The 17500-nt window shown below is 42.4% G+C and overlaps 1 protein-coding gene across 3 annotated transcripts in view; it reads left to right on the forward strand.

The window, feature by feature from the left end:
- Positions 1-17500, forward strand: part of bahcc1b (BAH domain and coiled-coil containing 1b) — a 66917-nt gene that overhangs the window by 14009 nt on the left and 35408 nt on the right. Inside the window, exon 1 of one of the 3 annotated variants that reach the window (XM_042225142.1) lies at positions 14908-16149. The exons of the other annotated variants lie outside the window; for them this stretch is intronic. Within the exon in view, the coding sequence (XP_042081076.1) occupies positions 16107-16149 (43 nt within the window). The 5' untranslated portion in view covers positions 14908-16106. Of the gene's footprint in view, positions 1-14907; positions 16150-17500 lie in introns of those variants that run through there. 3 annotated transcript variants of the gene reach the window in all.

Raw genomic sequence — 17500 nt, forward strand, 5'->3', positions numbered from 1 at the left:
GGGGGGGTCGTGTGTGTGCGTGCAAAGACAGAAAGAAAAGACTGTCCGAAATCATACTGCGTTTATACCCACGCGCTGGATGAATGTATACGTGTTACATGAGAAATCTCATTAGTTACCATGTGTGTCAAGAGTGGCCATCCACGTCTCGCGTGTATTTGCTTGTTTTCATGTGTAAAAGGGAAAAAAATGAGGCAAACCGGGTTTTCATTTTTAATTAGTTGCTAAAATACATTTCACATTTCAGGTCAACACGCGTGGATTTTTCCAGAAATCCTACCGTGAATTACTTTTGATATTTCGTGCTCCACCTCCTGGTTCTGTGGTTCTGGTTTCTTCACATGAGAGGATTTTTTTCAATTATTATTATTTTTTTTTAATTTAAAATGCAATTTTACGTCAGCTTGGTTTGTTTAATATACTTTTTATTGCACGTGAGCATTTAGGTTTGTAAACTTGGGCTCTTCCTCTGCGTTTTTAATAATTATTCATATATAAATATATTAATTATATAAACTGACTTAAGGCTGTAAAGTGTATGTTTCTTAAAACCTGAACTGATACTGTACGTTATTTATTTATTATTTTAAAAAATATTTTAGTAAAAAAAGTCTAAATGTCAACACATTTTATTGACAACACGTCTAAAAACACGTGTTGTTGCACAAAAGTTATTAAGCTTTGCTTTATTCTCTCATACGTACATTCTTTTCAGTATAATACTTATTAAACAATTCACATAAATAATGATCAACACTTTACCACATTTAAATATATTATAAATGATTCAGTCTCCATGCATTAACTTATATTGATAAAATATTTTCTATATTTTATGACACGCTGAGCTGCCTGCCTGTTTCTGATTTCCACACACACCATTCGAGCAAAAACACGCCCAGCTCATTTTCAAAGCTAATATATCAAATACAAATGTAACCTGCATTGCAGTTTAAATAGCACCTTGACTGATTTTGCTGTGCGCTGACATGCATAATGGCCCAGTGTAAAAATGTTTCTTTAATGTTGAATAAAGGGGGTATAAGCATAGTAATGCAGGGTGATAATGCTATTGAAATATATTCAAGAGGGCCTCTCACTGGGTCTCAAGGTGCATGACACTGTATTGAGATTCCAGATATCCAGACTCTCCATGCATGTCCCTTATGGGGTTTTGACAGACATGATGGGCATAGAGGATTGTTGTTTAGAGATGGGGGGTTGGTGTATGTATGTGTGTTTGCTTGGAGGTTAGGATGCGGGTTACCTTTGTCCTTGCCCCCCTTAGAGATCCAGAAAGCTGTATGCCTGGCCCTAGGCCTCAGCACAGGGGGTAGATGTGATGTGGAGCTGGCCATAGCAGGGACAGGAGGGTGGAGGGGGAGGTTTTGACAAGGGTTTGTTTCAGATCTTTGTGAAGACACCCTCACTGTTTCTTTATATATATATATATATATATATATATATATATATATGTATACACAGTCTCGTAGTATCAAACTGAGTATATCACTTAAAAAAAATCCAAAATGAAAAAAAAAAGACTCCCCTCATTCTCCCCTGCTTCTTCATATCCTGGAAAACCTGCAATCCATCAATTTGCTGAAGCCTCTTATTTAGATCAGCATGGTGTCTGCTTGAATATGGTCGCGCTTGACAAGGTGATGGAATGACAGACGCATACCAACGCCATAAGACTCAGCCCACATTTGATAAAACCCCACAATGATATTACACAGGCGTTTAGATTACTGATAGGAGCAGTGGGAAAGCCTTTGTCTCTGTCTGTCTGTCTTGCTCTCTTCCCCTCCCATTTTCACTGCTTTGCTTTTTATTCCAGTCCCCCCTTCTCTTTCTCTTTCTTCCCCTTTCTCTGATGTTAGCCCCTGGGCAGTAGTTGTGCAAGTGTATATGTGTGTATGTGTGCGTGTGTGTACATGTGTGTGTTTGCGTGTGCGATTAGGGTTAGGTTTAGCCCGCAGAAGCACAGGTGTGCAGTATTATGGAGGGCGTGGCTGCTCTTGTCATTGAACAGGTGTGTTACTTCCCAGACAGCAGACCGTTTTTGTTTACATGATTGTGTACGTGAACGAGTGTGCATTTGTGTGACTAAGTAATGCAGACAGAAGGAGTTTACATTCATGTTGTGTGTGCACACATGCAGCTGCACAAACGCACAAACACATACACACTTTGAAGAACGTTAGTCTTAAGCTGCTTGTTTTTTGTGCTTTAAAACAGCAATAAACCATAACCATAATGTCATAGACTAGATTATCTCTCTGCCACTTCTCACTTTCTTTTCTCTCGGTTGCTCTCGGTCTTTGCTCTCTTGAGCTCTTTCTTCAGCTTATGCCCCCTTTTCATCCCAGCATTTTCCCTTTCCTTCTCCCCATGTTCGATGTTGTTAGTGAAACACAAGACCCTGTAGTTAAATTCTGCATATCTCTACTACAAATGCCTGTAGCTGTGCGTGTGTGTGTGTGCACAACCATCCAGTCCATTCATCAGAAGGCTGTCAGTTATATCTCTCTCTTCCCTTGGAAGTTTTTTGTCATAGGCTTTGAACGTTGCGGCAGCACAGATGAGGCACACCCCTTCACTTTACTACCTGCACACACCTTGGCGCACAAACAACCTGCACGGCGATGGAAGGAGACGGCGCGTTTGTGCGCGTACGCATGGGTTTGGTTTCTGTCCATGCTTGTGGAATTAAAGGCCTGTAGTTACTATAGAGTAGTGTGAGTGTGTGTGTGTGTGTGTGTGTGTGTGTGTGTGTGTCTAGGGTACTCATTATGTTTAAAGGCAAAGGGAAGCCTCGTAGATAGATAAAGAAAGAAAGGCATGTGAAAAAAATAAGGGAAGAAATGATAGATGGATGGAGCCAGGGAGGAGGAAGGAAGAGGAGGAGGAGGGAGGGGGAGGGTTAGGGTGTGAGGGGGGTAGATAGGCTGAATGTTTCCACCTGGTTGGTAATCCAGTCAGATTACCACCGCCTGACAGCACCCACTGGCCGTCACCCCCACCGACTCCCCGCCCTGGCGTCTCCTCTGCTTCTCAAGAGTGTGAGTGAATGAAAGCGATAGAGAGGAGATGCTTGCCTGTCCCTGCAAGTGTATGTGTGTGTGTATGTGTGTAGGATGAGTCAGCAGTGAGCGAGCCCAATCACCCCTTTCCAACACCACCCACCAATCTCCAATCCAACCAATGCAACCCGGGGTGTACAGGGGGCACATCTAGGGTGCAGTGTGCAAGACGGCCCCCTGTGTGGAGGAGACAGCTGGTCTAGGCTGCGGCCAGCCGAGCTGCGACTGGATTTGGTGAGGAAGGAGACGAGTGTAAACTGTCGATTCAGTTCAATTAAAAAAAACAAAAAAAACTGACTGACCCACTTTGTGTCATCAGCACTACGCTACACCGAGTGACCGTAAGTGCATAAGTGAGTAGGAAACCACTAGGGAAATTTTTCTAAATATATGTATTTTTGTTGGATAATGTACAATTATTTTCCTTTTTATAAATTTCACAACAGAAAATATATTATATGTGTTAAATAAAATCAAAATTAATTTGTGGCGATTTCAGTGCAAACTGGGTGAAAATCTACAATATTTGACTTTGAGTAGAAAAATAAATTCAAGTGTAAAAAACCATTGATTCCAGTTAAAGCTCACTCAGCATTGCATTTAAACACACTGGACTAGGCTCTGGAGTAACTTTAGTGTGTGTCATCATAACACAGACACACACACGCTACACACATGCTCTTTTCAAAATTGCATTTTACATACATGATTTTTGGTCTGCCTCAAAATATAGCAAATCCGATTCCCCACCCACATCAGCGCTGTGCACTTATCAAGGTGTGAGATTAAAATATGCAGCAGGGCCAAAAAAATCACTTAAACGAGCCTGACTTTTTGGAAATTTGTTGACACATTAAAAGCATTAAGTCATTAAGTAAGGGCCGGTAAAGTCATTAAAGGCATTTCCATTACAAATGAGACTCTTGTGTATGCTTTGATATTTCAAGCAAACCGTGGCGCGTCATTTAAATATATTCCACAATAAGGTCAAATTGACCTCGGAGTAACTGTGGCTGAGATTTAAAGCGTCTAAAAGGTCACATCAGTAGAAAGGGGAAAAAAATTAAACAAATTAAGGAAAAATCTTTTGATGTTTGAGTTTGGAGTGAAGCTTGCATTTGTTCTGAAGTTGCACTTGCCACTGTGACAGGAAGACTTTTGTCTCATCTCCAACTCTCCTCCAACACGAGAACAGCTGCTTATTGTCGGTAGCAGTGATTTGAAGGGTGTGGGGTGCGTTTGGTTGCGACATCTCCGGGGTGTGAACACACACCACCATCTGATGATTTGATGTGTCATGAAGTGAATGGAAAGCGCCAGACTTCCTGTGTCCATGCGCTCTTTTTTTCCTCTTTCTCTGTCACTTGCTCCTCTTTCCTCTTTCTCCTTCTTCTTCTTCTGTTTCTCACTGGCCAGGCCTTTTGCGCCCCCCCCGGGTCTTCCTCACCCCTCTTTAATCGCACGCCCGCCCTCCCCTCTTCCTCCTTCTGCTTTCCTCTTTCACTTCCCCTTCACTATTGCATTTGCTCCTCTCAGCTTCTCGAGTGGTGCTCCAGCCCTCCTTCCTCCTCCTCCTCACAGCCATGGCCCCCTTCACCCCACCCCCTTTTCTCTCTCTCTCGCTCTCTCTCTCTCTCTCTCTCTCTCTCTCTCCTCTCTTTTCAATCGATCCCCCCACCTCTTATATCCATCTCCCGTCTCTGTCTAACTCCCCACACGCCCATCGCCTCCTCGCGTTGTTAGCAGACCTTCTCTCAGCAGTCCTCCTATTTCTGTCTCAATTTTAGCCTGCTTCCTCTCCCTTTTCCACATTGTCTCATTTGTTTCTCCCTTCTCTTCTCTTCCCTTTTCCTTTCCTTCCTCCTCACCTCCTCTCACCCACCACTCGGACAGTTGTTAACGGGCCCGTCCCGGTGCTACTCGGCCCGTGGCCAACTCACTAAATCAGAAACGTTTGGAGGATTTGGCAAGAGGGAGTGAGAGCTCAGTGAGGCGCCTTTGAAGTCAGAGAAACGAGAGAAAAATGACATTTTAAACAGCCCGCAAAACACAAGGCTAAAACAGCTTCTTACTCTGTACAGGAAGACGGGGGCTTTGTATGTGTGAGTGAGTGTGTGTGTGTGTGTGCACGTGCATAAAAAACAGTATAAGTTGTTCGTCGTTGTGGCTCTTATTCGTGACATGACTGCATGAAAAAAGTCACCACATATGTGCAAAGAAAGTGTGCAGATGCTGTAATTCCCAGCTATTTTATGGCCTCTCTCCTCTTCAGAGGGGTCAAGGCAGTTCCCTATTTACGCAACATGACAGGGAGGTGACATCACTTAGCAGGGGGACAGACATGATGTCACAGTCTCGGTGGATCCACAGGTCTGCACCCCCTGAAAAAGCAGTGTTGCAAGCACCACGGCAAGGTAACCCTTATCAGAACGGCTACGGACACCTGAGACAGGCCTCTGCTTTTACCCTGTCTCGGGGTTACATTTTGCCTGACTCATCGTCACTTGAGCTGACTCGTTTGACTCAGCCCGGGCCCTTTCCTCAGCTGTTGTGTTTTGCTTCTCCACTCGATTCATTTCAGCTCTGTTTGGCTCATTCATATTGTAATGGCCTCCATTCAGGCGGGTCTATGTCCAGTTTGTTTTGCTGTCAGGGCTTTAGATGGATGGCAGTGGCCCGAGGTTCATCTGGAGGTGAGGTTAAAGGAGGCAGAGTGGTTGGCCTGCCGCCTGAATGCAGGACCCTTCAGTGTTTTTCAAGAGTCAAACTGCTGCTGTCATACAGATTGAGCAGATTTAGTATTTGGTGTGAAATACAGTTAATGTGCTCCTAAACAGGAAATAGGTACATATTTGTGTGTGTGTGTGTGTGTGTGTGTGTGTGTGTGTGTGTGCGTGTGTGTGTGTGTGCATGATTGTGAAGGAGGAAGAGAGTAAGAAAAAGAGAGAAGCAGCTGTGTGGAACAGCATGGATCGTTACACAGTGACACACATGAAAGCATTAAGTATATTCAGGAGCCTTTGTTGAATATACATGGAGCTGTGTGCAGCTTTGTGTGTGTGTGTGTGTGTGTGTGTGTGTGTGTGTGTGTGTGTGTGTGTGTGTGTGTGTGTGTGTGCGTGTCTGTGTGTGATGGGAGAGGGAGTATCCTCTCCCATGCTCTTGCCCGAGCTGAGAGTAGTGAGAAAGAAAACAAGAGTGAGAGAGAGCAAGGAGGAGGGAAAAAAAAAGCCAAATCCGTCATCAGTCATTCATGGCTAATCAGTCTCGTGGACTGCACAGTACACACACACACACCACACACCACACACACACCACACACACACACACACACACACACACACACACACACACACACACACACACACACACACACAGTGCCAAGGCCCTAATCCTACAGGGACTGCTCGTGCCTCTGTGTGTGCCTGTCTAAATTTTGGATCCAGGCTGATTAAAAGCAAGCTCTCCCTTTTTTTCCCCTTTTCTTCCCTTTTTTTTGCACGTTTCTCTCTCTCTACCTCCACTTCCCTCTCCTTCTCTTCCTGTCTCCTCTCCTCTGCATCTTTGATTGCCGGTAAAGTGTCTCTTCTCTTTCTCTCTGTTTTTCTCTCTTGTCTCTTTAATAACCACCTACTGTCTTTTCCGGTCGTTTTGATGTGTGTTTTTGTAATGTTTGGAAGCATGCACGCATGCATAATACAAGGACTTCTTTGTGTGCGGATGCTCACATACGTATGGCTTTTTTTTTCTCTTTTTTTGCTTTTTTGCTCTCCATGTGTACGCGTCTGTATGAATGTGTTGCTTTCTCAGAAGCTCCCAGTGCTGGCCTCGCTGCGTTTTATCATTTTGCTTAACTTGTGCAGGCTCTGTCTTTTTTCAAATCAAATAAACGTTAGTGGAACAGATATTAACGTTGCATCCAAAGCTAGACTACAAAATACTCAATACAATTCTGTTCAGAAGGGCAGAAAAAGAAAAATTAGAAATAAGACATATATCTTAAATAGTATAATCCTACATATTTCTATATATTTTTATATATATAAAAGAAAGCGTGAGAACAAAGAAGCAGCCCTGTGTTTTCTTTTCAGTTGTGGCATACTGATTTATTTTGCTGCTCGGAAGGCTGCAGTTATGCCAGGATGTTTACCTTTTTTTCTGTAAGGGGATTTCTCAACATGCAATGTGACGTTGAGTTTGGTGTGAAAATTCTTCTTTTAAGTCTGTGCAGTTTTGGGCATTCAGGGAAACAGTGAAGCGCTGAAGACACGACATGGCTTATAGCCTGGATTTATCTTTTTCTTTTTTTATTGTGATGTGAGAAATTATTCAGTGTTTTCTTGCAAAGAGGATTTTTTTTTGCACCATCTTAAAAACAATTTAGCAAAATGAGCTTTTTTAAAAAAAATTATTATTATTCTTTTTAAAAACAGCATTGTTCATTTGGTTTCCTTTTACTAACGCGTTATAGGCATTTCTGTCAAAACAAGGTAACATCAATTCATCACCTTAACACTATGCACAGTGATGCTCTGTCATTCTCAAAGGTCCAGTCTGGTCTAGGAAAAAACCCAAGTATTGCTAAAAAAAACCCCTCAAAATTCCACGTATAACAGCTAAGAAATAATTAATTGGAGCGATCCAATAGCCGAGTGCTCAGGGGACATCCCAACTGAACATGCACCCCCCTGAGCATTGGATTCCTGGTTAATAATCCCAGTGGGATGACTATTTCCTGGATGTCATACCTGTACTCTCTCTTCTGCATATTCAGTTTTTTTCTTAAAACAAACAAGCAAATCATAAAAAAAGGTTTTTATTATTCACAGATTTGTTGCAAATTATACCTGAACAAAACTGCATTATTTGGGTGAACAGCAATAGGCATGTCTACATTATCCCAGAACAATAAATAACAGTATTGTTTCAGATCTAACTATCAGTTTCATTGTAGATTATCAGAAAAATCCATGGTAGTCTAAAACCTTAAGGTATGTCATTTAAGATCAGGTAAGACAGAATAAAGTCCAAATTTAGAATGAAATGTAACCTAATAAATTTGACATTTTTGCTTTACAATTAACAAATTAAGACTTGAACTCTTTCAGCTCTGTGTTTCATTAAAATGTTGATGATTGATGGGCAGATGTTATTCATTTAATCTGCACATCTGCGAGTTATTATTTGCTGTTGTGGAGAGACACATTTAAAAAGTGCACTTTAAATCTGTGTACATTTTAATCTCATAACATTTCAAGCGTGTTTTTCCTGACGTTGGGGATCTTTATTGGTTATTGTTATTTTTAGAGATTTGTCTGTGATGCGTTCATAAATAACGTATGAAAGCTGAAGTGATTGGACTCTTTTGATAAGGATTTTTCATTTTTAAATATCTGAATCGTTTTTAAGCAAATGCCAAATATTGGCACGTAAGGATTTTCTGCTTCTTTTTGCATTACCAATTAAATTTGAAGCTTGAAGGTTTTGGCTGCTGGTTGGAGAAAGCAAACAAAACAGTTTTCCCACAGTACGAGACAAATCAAGAAAATCTGGCAACCTAATTGATGACAATAATAATCAATAGACTCTCTAATCTGAGGTTTCTTCCCTTTGGTTTCTTTTCTACCTTCATGAGTGTCTTCATCTTTCCTTATGTTTATATTTCCCCCCTCCCCCTCTTCCTCTTCATTTCTTCTCTGTGGATCGCTCTAATAATCTTTTATTCCTGTGTAAATATTACAGCAATGAGGGAATATAAAGAATGGAAAAGCCGTGCTGAAATAAGGTCAGACTGGGTTATTCTCACCTGCTTTCTCACTCTCTCTGTGTCACTCACTCTCTCCCTCGCAGACTCCCACCCTTCTCGCTCGCCCCATCCTCTCCTCTTCCTATCTTGTTGTCTCTCTCCCTCTCTCTCCCTCGCATTTGCTGTCTGCTGATCCCGCTCCTCTCTCGGCATTCAGTCTCCTCTCTCCCTCTCTCACACACAAACACACACTGACTTTCTGACGCCCACACACACACGCGTGCATTCATTCAGTATACTTTGCAGACACGAGCGTACGCACATGCACATATACACACAATGACACCTGCACGTCGAGTCGTTGAGGGTCTAATTTAAGTAAAGTGCTTCTCTAGGAACCACAACCCCTCAACTCATGATGATGGAGGGTGATACGGCACACCAGAGTCAAACACACACACACACACACACACACACACACACACACACACACACACACACACACACACACAGTTGCGCAGACACATTTCCTTCAGTGATACTGGGATATGAGTCTCAGTGGTGTAGGACTGAGGAGAGCTCTGCAGATGGCTTGCAAGTAGCATATTTCAAAAAATAATGTGATACTTGATCCCTGCTGGGAAATTCACCTTTTTCTGGGCTGCTGGCAAGATCTGACTTTAGGGTCAGTCGAAGCACTGGCGGTAGCAGGTAGGGATTCAGTGTCTCGTCAAAGGACACTTCAGTAGGGTGGATGCTTGCTGACATGGATGTGGTTAAATCTGGGTCTGCTGGTTAAAGGATGCTGTCTTCCCCTCTGCAGCCGTCCTCCTGCTTCGCTTCTGCTGCGTAGGTGTGTTTGTTTCCACTGGAGTCTGTGCTAACTTTAGATGAAGCGGGATTGTGCTGCACTCCTGCTACAAATCTCGGGCTGCGATCTGTAACCTTCATAGTAACATAAATAGATTCAAGTCTTAACTTCAGCCTAAGATAAAAGGAAGAGTATTTGACATGGCTTACATTTATTTCTACATCACTTAAAATAACTAGAAGCTTTTCCTTCTCTTAAGTATTTTCTTCCACATTTAAAACCAGCTGTATACTTTGAAGTAAGATTTTGTTACCGATTTTAGATCACACTTGCTAGTATTTCCTGTAAATTAGAAATTTCTTTTTTTGATTGGGGACAGAGCTGTGGTATATTATCAATTCTTTAATGATCACAAGCAAGTGTAGATACCACAATCATGGTTATTTACACATCCTCTGGAAGATATTAAGCAATAAAAGCTTGCACGTGGAGTCATGTGTGTATCTGGCTTCCTAAAAATGTTAAGCCGATAAACTAAATATATATATAAATATATTTTTCTGCAAAAGAAATGCTCTGCTCTCATCAGCAGCTCATTATTTGTCCTTATATATAAATAAAGGTATACTAAACAGCCTAAACAATAAGCGCAAAGAGGCTAAAAGGGGAGTTTTGAGCCTTCCCTTTCATCTACAAGCCGCATAGGATGCATTGTTAATGTACAATACTGAGTGCTTCAGAGAATCTAATACAATCTAAATACTGACCTGTTGCCTCGCACAGCTTTGACACATTGTTTACTTAAGGTTGGATTTCAATCATATTTGTAATCATAAATTACTGTTGATAAGTAACAGGGCTGCGGCACCAAACCACAAGTGTTTATTAAGGGCAGCGTCTTAACGTGTTATATAAGGAGTGAGTATAAAGCGCTAGGTGTCAGAATTTAATTGTGTCTTAACTTCAGCAGATCGCATGATTGGATATGACTTGATACGAAGAAACACACTCTGCTCTCAGCTCACGGTGCTGTGTTTTCTGTTAGACTCACTCTTCCTGGCGTCTTGACCCCCAGGTGTATTTAATCCGCACACAGGTCCATGCAGCTTCGAATCATTATAGCCTGTGTATGTGAATGTGTGTGTGTGTTTGCTGTGGCTGGAGGCTGAATGGACCACAGAGGCGTGGCACGGGCATGTCAGACTGGATGACGACCAAATCTTCCAGAACAGGCTTCTTCACTCTATACCAGAGCTGCAAAACCACTGTGGTGGTAACTGTGGGGAGTTGGGGGTGGGTTGGTGCTACATGCACATCCCTGTACACGCGCGCACGCACACATGCGGAATTGCATTATTGACCCTCACCGCGGGCTTTCCTGAAATATCAGCAACCTTATGCTTTTGATTAGTGTATGTCTGCATGTGCCTGCACATACCATTTGTGTTTCATTCTGACCCAGGCAGCAGACCAGTCTCATATGACCCCTGTTCTCCAAATTCCCATGTTTTCCTTGGTAAAACCTGGAAAAACTTACTCTGACAGCCCCGCCGCCAAACCCTCCCCATCCACCCTGCTTCCTAAGAATCTCTCCCGTTGTGAGTTCCTGTTCTTCGAAGCCATATATGGTCCTTCCTGCAGCCGCGGGTGGGTGGGTGTGTGGCGTCCAGAAAGTCTGTGGTCAAAAGCAGGAACATTTTCCTCTTTTCTCAAAGTTTAGCGGTGCGTTTGTGGACTATGTTCGCCAATGGAAAAATCGGAACAACTCCAGAGTGTGTGCATGTGTGTGTATGTGCGTGTGTGGGGGCTCGAGCCGGGGTGGGGTAGGCAAGGTGCAACGTTTTCTTCTCATTTTTCATTTAATTCTTCCAGCTTTTGATTTCATTTAATCTTCATGGAGCAACAGCCAGCAGATTCGGTGCTTTTTCTTTTAGGATACTTGCTGTTGTTGGATGTTTAAGTACACACGTGTAGGTGCTGTGAGATAGGAATGTTGCTACAGCAGTGAATGTTCAAAGATGGTAGCAGAGAGAACGTGTGTGTATCCATGTGTGTGTGTGTGTCTGTGCGTGCGTGGATGGCGAGGCTCTAGTCCGCAGCCTGGGAGTCAGGCTTTGAGCAGTGCTGTTCATAGTCTGCTGATTTATGCGCCTCACAGGGAAATCTCTCATTTGTAGCTCTTTCATCTCATTTTTCCCCTCCACTCTTTCTCTCTCTCTCTTTCCCTTTCTCTTCCTCTGTCCTTTCTCTTCTTCCCTACGTAATGTGATTCAGTGCAGCTGCTCGTCCCAGGCGACATGCCATGCTTTGCTTGCACACCCTACTCTCTCTAACATGAATGAGTCAAGAGGAATCGTTGATGAATAATAAGATAGAGCAGAAGGAAAATGCTATCTGGATCTAGTCGAGCAAAAGAACTCCTTTTCTCCCCTGAACATATTCTTTGTAAGCACCGCTTGGGCGCTTACTCACACATTGAATGTGTTTGTGTCCCCAGTGCCATAATGCTTTTATGGACCTGTGTGCGTGTGTGCGTGTATGTGTATGTGTGTGTGTGTGTGTGTGTCTAAGCGCCTTCCACGAATGCCTTGTTTGAGTGGCCCTGTCACTTGTGCAATTCCGTGGTGTCAAAACAGATCAAAAAGGTCTGGCTTGACTCCTGGCCCTAAACACACAGACACACACACACTTAGATATACACACACATGCACATGCACACACACAGACTGAAGGCTCAGTGCCAGGGCCCTTGGTGGTTGGAGGCTTATGAAAGGGTCGGACTGACGAGAGGTTGCCAAGTGTACGGCAATAAGCGTAACAGCCAAGCTAACGAGAGTCAGAACCTCTGACACACGCGCGCACACACACACACAAACAGACACACACAGAGTGCAGTTTCAGACTCTCGAGTTCTTTCTGCGAGTGACAGTATGTGTGTGTGTAGATGTGCATGTAGGAGAGAGTTCAGTATATCAGTGGGAGCACAGAGGCTTTTGTTAATTGGCAAATGTGACGATACAACACAAGAGGCTATTGATCTTCCATCGGATGGAGATTGATTTAACTCATCATCCTTCCAGGTGTGTGTGTGTATATATCGATCACCAGCAGTCCATTCAGTGAGATGCAACAAAGAATATACCTCCATCACTTTATCTGTGTTTGCTTCTTTTACCACAGGACTTTTTTTTCTTAACCACTTGCAACAAATCTACCTTCCTCTTCCCCTCTCTCGCTTCTCTTCTTCATCTCCCTCTTCTTCCTCTTTCGAAGAGTGAGAAACCTTGGAATGTTCTGTCCTGTTTCATGCTTTTGTTTTTTTGTTTTTTTCACAGTAAACTTCATCAAGCGCTCTTCAGTAGCTGCCGAAGCACACAAAAGAGGCTGCAGAGTTATATCTTTTCTCACTTTTAAGCATTTTCGGCTGAATTGACGCATTATATTGCATATAGTGTAACTTAATTGGTTTAACAAATGCCAAAGCAGATCTTTTTATAACGTAAAAAAGAGAAAATAACCTTGATGTTTTGGCCGCATTCCTTCATCAGACACTTGCCTTGGAATTCTCCATGAAAGGGTCTATGATGTTATTGTTTCTAAACATGACTGCCAAGGTTTTTAAGTAGGCCTGACTGGTTGATCCTTGATTAAAGCAGTCGCGAGTTCACCTTTTTTTTTCCGAAAAAAAAGGGCATTTTCATTGTATGGTCTGAGTCAACATTCCTCTTGGTAGAGTTTAAAGGTTCCCCCCCTTAAATAGGCCCATTTTCTGTCATTCTTTATGTTTATGTTTATTGTTTTTATATATATATATGTAATTTAATTTTTTGGGCCCCATGTTATCCACGAGAATACCAGAAATATGCCAAGCCACAAAAACCTGCCCAGAAAAGTAAGGCACATATCCAGCCCCTTTTTTTTCTAAAACAGTGTTTAAGTGTTTTTGAGTGGATTTTCCCCTCAGCAAATCACATTACAGTCAATCATGAATAAACTAAAGCAGATTTTGCTCACTGTAAGTACAGCTGCCTGTATTACTGTGAATCAAAGCTGATTTTTATTACTTTGGATTGTCAACATCGGAGGATTCGCTGGCTGTGTGTTTATACACTTTTCCAAGTTACAATGCCAACTCGGAAAAAAATGGGAGGGATACGAATATGTTTTCTACTTTAATTACTGCCATGGAGACTTCATGTAGCTATCTACTTGGTTGGGAACTTCTATATGTGGAAAATAACACATGCAAACACAGAGATAGGTGGTATACAATCCTAGTATCACTGGGGGTCACAATGAATATTTGAATAAATGGATATTTGCAGCTGATCAGAAGATTAAAAGCACTGATGAGTAGCGTCTACGCTCCTTCATCGGCTGAGGCTAATTCAGCATATTTGCATTTGTCTATTGGTGTTTCTGCTGAGAAAAAAGGGGAAACTCCAAGTGGATGCAGCGGTGACAGATGGAAAGGGAATGTGTGGATCAGGATAAAACAAAGGCGGAAACGCAGGCCAGGAGGAGAGGAAGAAGGGGAGGAGAAAAGAAAAACAGGGACAGAAATGAGGTTTATGTTAGTGGCTGGCCTCTGAGATGATTTTCCATATCAGCAGGCCAGAGAGACAGAGTGGGCAAATATGATTTTCTCCTCAACTCAACCAACAGAAAACAGACATAGAGGGTCAGGAGTCAGGTGACAGGAAAAGGGAATAAGGGGGGGAAAAGAGGAGAAAATGAAAGTAATGAGTAAATGGAAAAAAGATGGAGAGATGGGGGAAGGGCAGAGATCTGATAGGGGTTAGAGATTAAAGAACAGCTGTGAGAAGAAAGTCAGGAAAGAATGCAAAGTATTTACATTGCTAAACTTAAATCACAGCACTACTATTTGAAATAGTCGCCTAAGCTTCTTTTTCATTCAATACAATTTTATTTTGTGGCCAAGATTTGTGTTTCTTTTTAAAAAGCCCATTGCTCATGGGAAAGTTGTCTTTCTTTTCTATCGTCTGTTGCACTAGACTTGATACAGGTAGCGTTATGTGTGCATCAGTGTGTATTTGACGTGTCAGTGTCAGTATACGTTTGTGCGAGAGTCTGCATTGCCAGGGGCCTTGAGAGCAGCCTTACACGAGCTGTGTTTTATTATGACTGGCTGAAAAGGCCGCTGATCTACATTTGTACAAGAGAGGATTTGGAGGGAGGAGGGGTGGGGGGGGGAGAAAAAGAAAACACTGCAACGATCTGCTGTGAGAGAGGAGAGCGTGCGCGAGAGGAGGGGGGAAGAGAATAGGGGAAGATGGAAAATGAAAGTCTCGAGTGTCTTTTTCGTTTCCTACAAATTTATTATGACTACAGAGGCTGCGGATATCAAAAGCAAAAGATGGAAAGATTTCGACTTTTAAATATTCTGGCTTGTGTGTGTGTTTGTCTTGATCACTGTGTGTGTGTGTGTGTGTTCTGATGCTTGGGATCCAGCTGTATAAATAGACACACACACACACACACACGCACACACACACACACAGATTTGTCTTTTAATACTCGCTGCTACCCCATCTTGCTCTTGACTTATCCCAATACCCTCCCTCTTGCATATGTGTGTGTATGTCAGAGACAGATTGGCAGACAGCTAAAGGCACTTGTGGTTGTGGTTGTTAGGGCATCGGGACGTCGTTGAGGTGAAGGTACTGTACGCGTGTGTTCCTGTGTGTGTGTGTGACTCAGATGTGGACTGTTGTGGTTGTGGTAATTGCCTCTGATGCGACGCAGCGTTTATGAGTAACGACCCAACCCACCACCTCTCTCTCGCCCTCTCTTTTTCTCTCTCTCTCAATCCCGTGACTAATTACCTGATTCCCTGTGGATTTGTTTCCTCCTTCCCCTACAACTGTTCAGTTTGTTCCACTAAATGAGAGCATGCTGATGAGCCAAACTGAACTGAGTCTTCTTGCTCAGTTTGCCGAAACTGTTACAGCATGAGATTAGACTTGCACTCAGTTCCGTGTAAGAGCTGAACTTGGTTGTGACCCCGTGTGATGGTTTATGAATGATCAAATCTTTTGAAGGTGCAGAGCAGGCCCAGCCGACCAAATATGTGACCGCAAGAGCAGACTCGTGCTAAGACATGAGATCGAGTTCTATAAATACTGTACCTCTGGTTTGTCTCTTGTTGATTCCTTTACTAGTGTAGGAAACTTGAGTTTAGGAATCTCTTGGGAAGTTGGATTTGCATCTTTGTTCGATTTTTCTGCGAGGAGTTGCAGTGAGTCGGCGACATGTCATTTCAGCAGTTTTTGCAAACCGGTGTTTTACTTGTAACTACCTAATGACTTCTATCCCGCCACTTTATCCCTTTAACACTGATTCTATGCTGGACTCGTTGCCAACCGTCGACTTACAGCTCAGTACACGATAACGGGATTCTCACGTTACGTCAGCAGTGAACACACGTGGCAAAGATGGAATTATGCCTCAGCTTGTAGGCAGCTATTCAACAGGGGAAGGCTCAGGTAATTGCGAGGTTAATTTGTTTATGCTAGCACATATAACACCACCTCACGATGATTCGAGTCAGCTAACCAGTTTTTTTAAATGTTATATCTTAAAATTCTCGTTCATGTTTGTACTTGAATGGTGCTTGTTCTGATCACAAGTGGTGAATGTAGCTTAGCTAAAAATTTAAGCTAAGCTACAAGCTAACCTAAGTGCCTCAAACTAGCTTGCTTCTAATGGCCACCAGGAGTTGACTGTATAGAAGTTCATGAGAATATGAATTTGCTGCTCACGTGATCTCTTAACTTAGTACACACTTTGTGGATGAGTTTATGATCTTGGTTGCTAGTTTTAAGTTTTACTGAATACAACGCAATGTGCGGTTTGTAAATTATGTCCCCTCTTAGAGTCAGAAAGGAGGATAAAGCAGCATGTGCTTTAGGGTGGCTGTCTTATGCTTGACTTGTCTTTATGCAATGAACGTGCAACGTCCTTTGGTTTCTCAGTCGCATCCCACCTCGTTTGTCAGATCTGATCTCAGAAGAACAAGAGAATGCGTCAATATTTCTCACTGTACTTCACTCACCAGCGGCTATGTCCACTTTCTATTTGCAGCCTATGGTTCTGATTCACACAGGAACAACCAGTGGAAACGCTACATTACCACATCTTCTATGTTGACCACATGATGCACATCTACACCAAAAAAAAGCTTTGGCATAATAGGAACAAGCGTAAATAAATTAATACATTCACACAGTTGTGTGATTATTTTACCCCAATCATACGTGGTGAGATAAGAAGTCAGACCGCACTACAAGCCATGGTTATTGTGGTGCCTTTATTTGCATATTTTGTAGAGACTTTAGCATGTATGTTTGTGTTCGTGTTGTAATTAAATGTATATATTTAGCACTTAAGGCTAAAAAAGATCAGAAGTAATATTAACACAGTTTGCAGGGCTCAACTCTCGGGGTTTGTATTTGAGTAAAAGATTTAGGGGGTAAGAAAATGTTTAGGTGTCACATCAGGGGGCTGGTTTTTCATGCAAGGTCAGCTTAAATTCAGTAAGTGGGGCTTCACAGTCACTTGTGTTAGGCGTTAACGCTTTTTAAAAATTCTCTCCACCAGTGGGAATTAGGCACAACACCACTTCAACCTTGCAATCTTTTATTTTATATCTCGTCTTTCACTCTGCTACATGATAGCTATTTGAAGAATAACAGCTAAAATTGCCTCCCGGTGGCCCGAGTAGTTCAGCTGTCTCGGTTTGTCATTTGATGCTAATTCTGGCTAAGACCTGGCATCAAAGTAATGAAAATCATCTAAGGTTAAAGGTATCATCTTTGATTAAAAAAAATAGTTTAA

The sequence above is a fragment of the Haplochromis burtoni genome, unplaced genomic scaffold, assembly GCF_018398535.1.
Source record: "Haplochromis burtoni strain Fernald_Lab_line unplaced genomic scaffold, NCSU_Asbu1 Contig_162, whole genome shotgun sequence".
NCBI classification, from domain to species: domain Eukaryota; kingdom Metazoa; phylum Chordata; class Actinopteri; order Cichliformes; family Cichlidae; genus Haplochromis; species Haplochromis burtoni.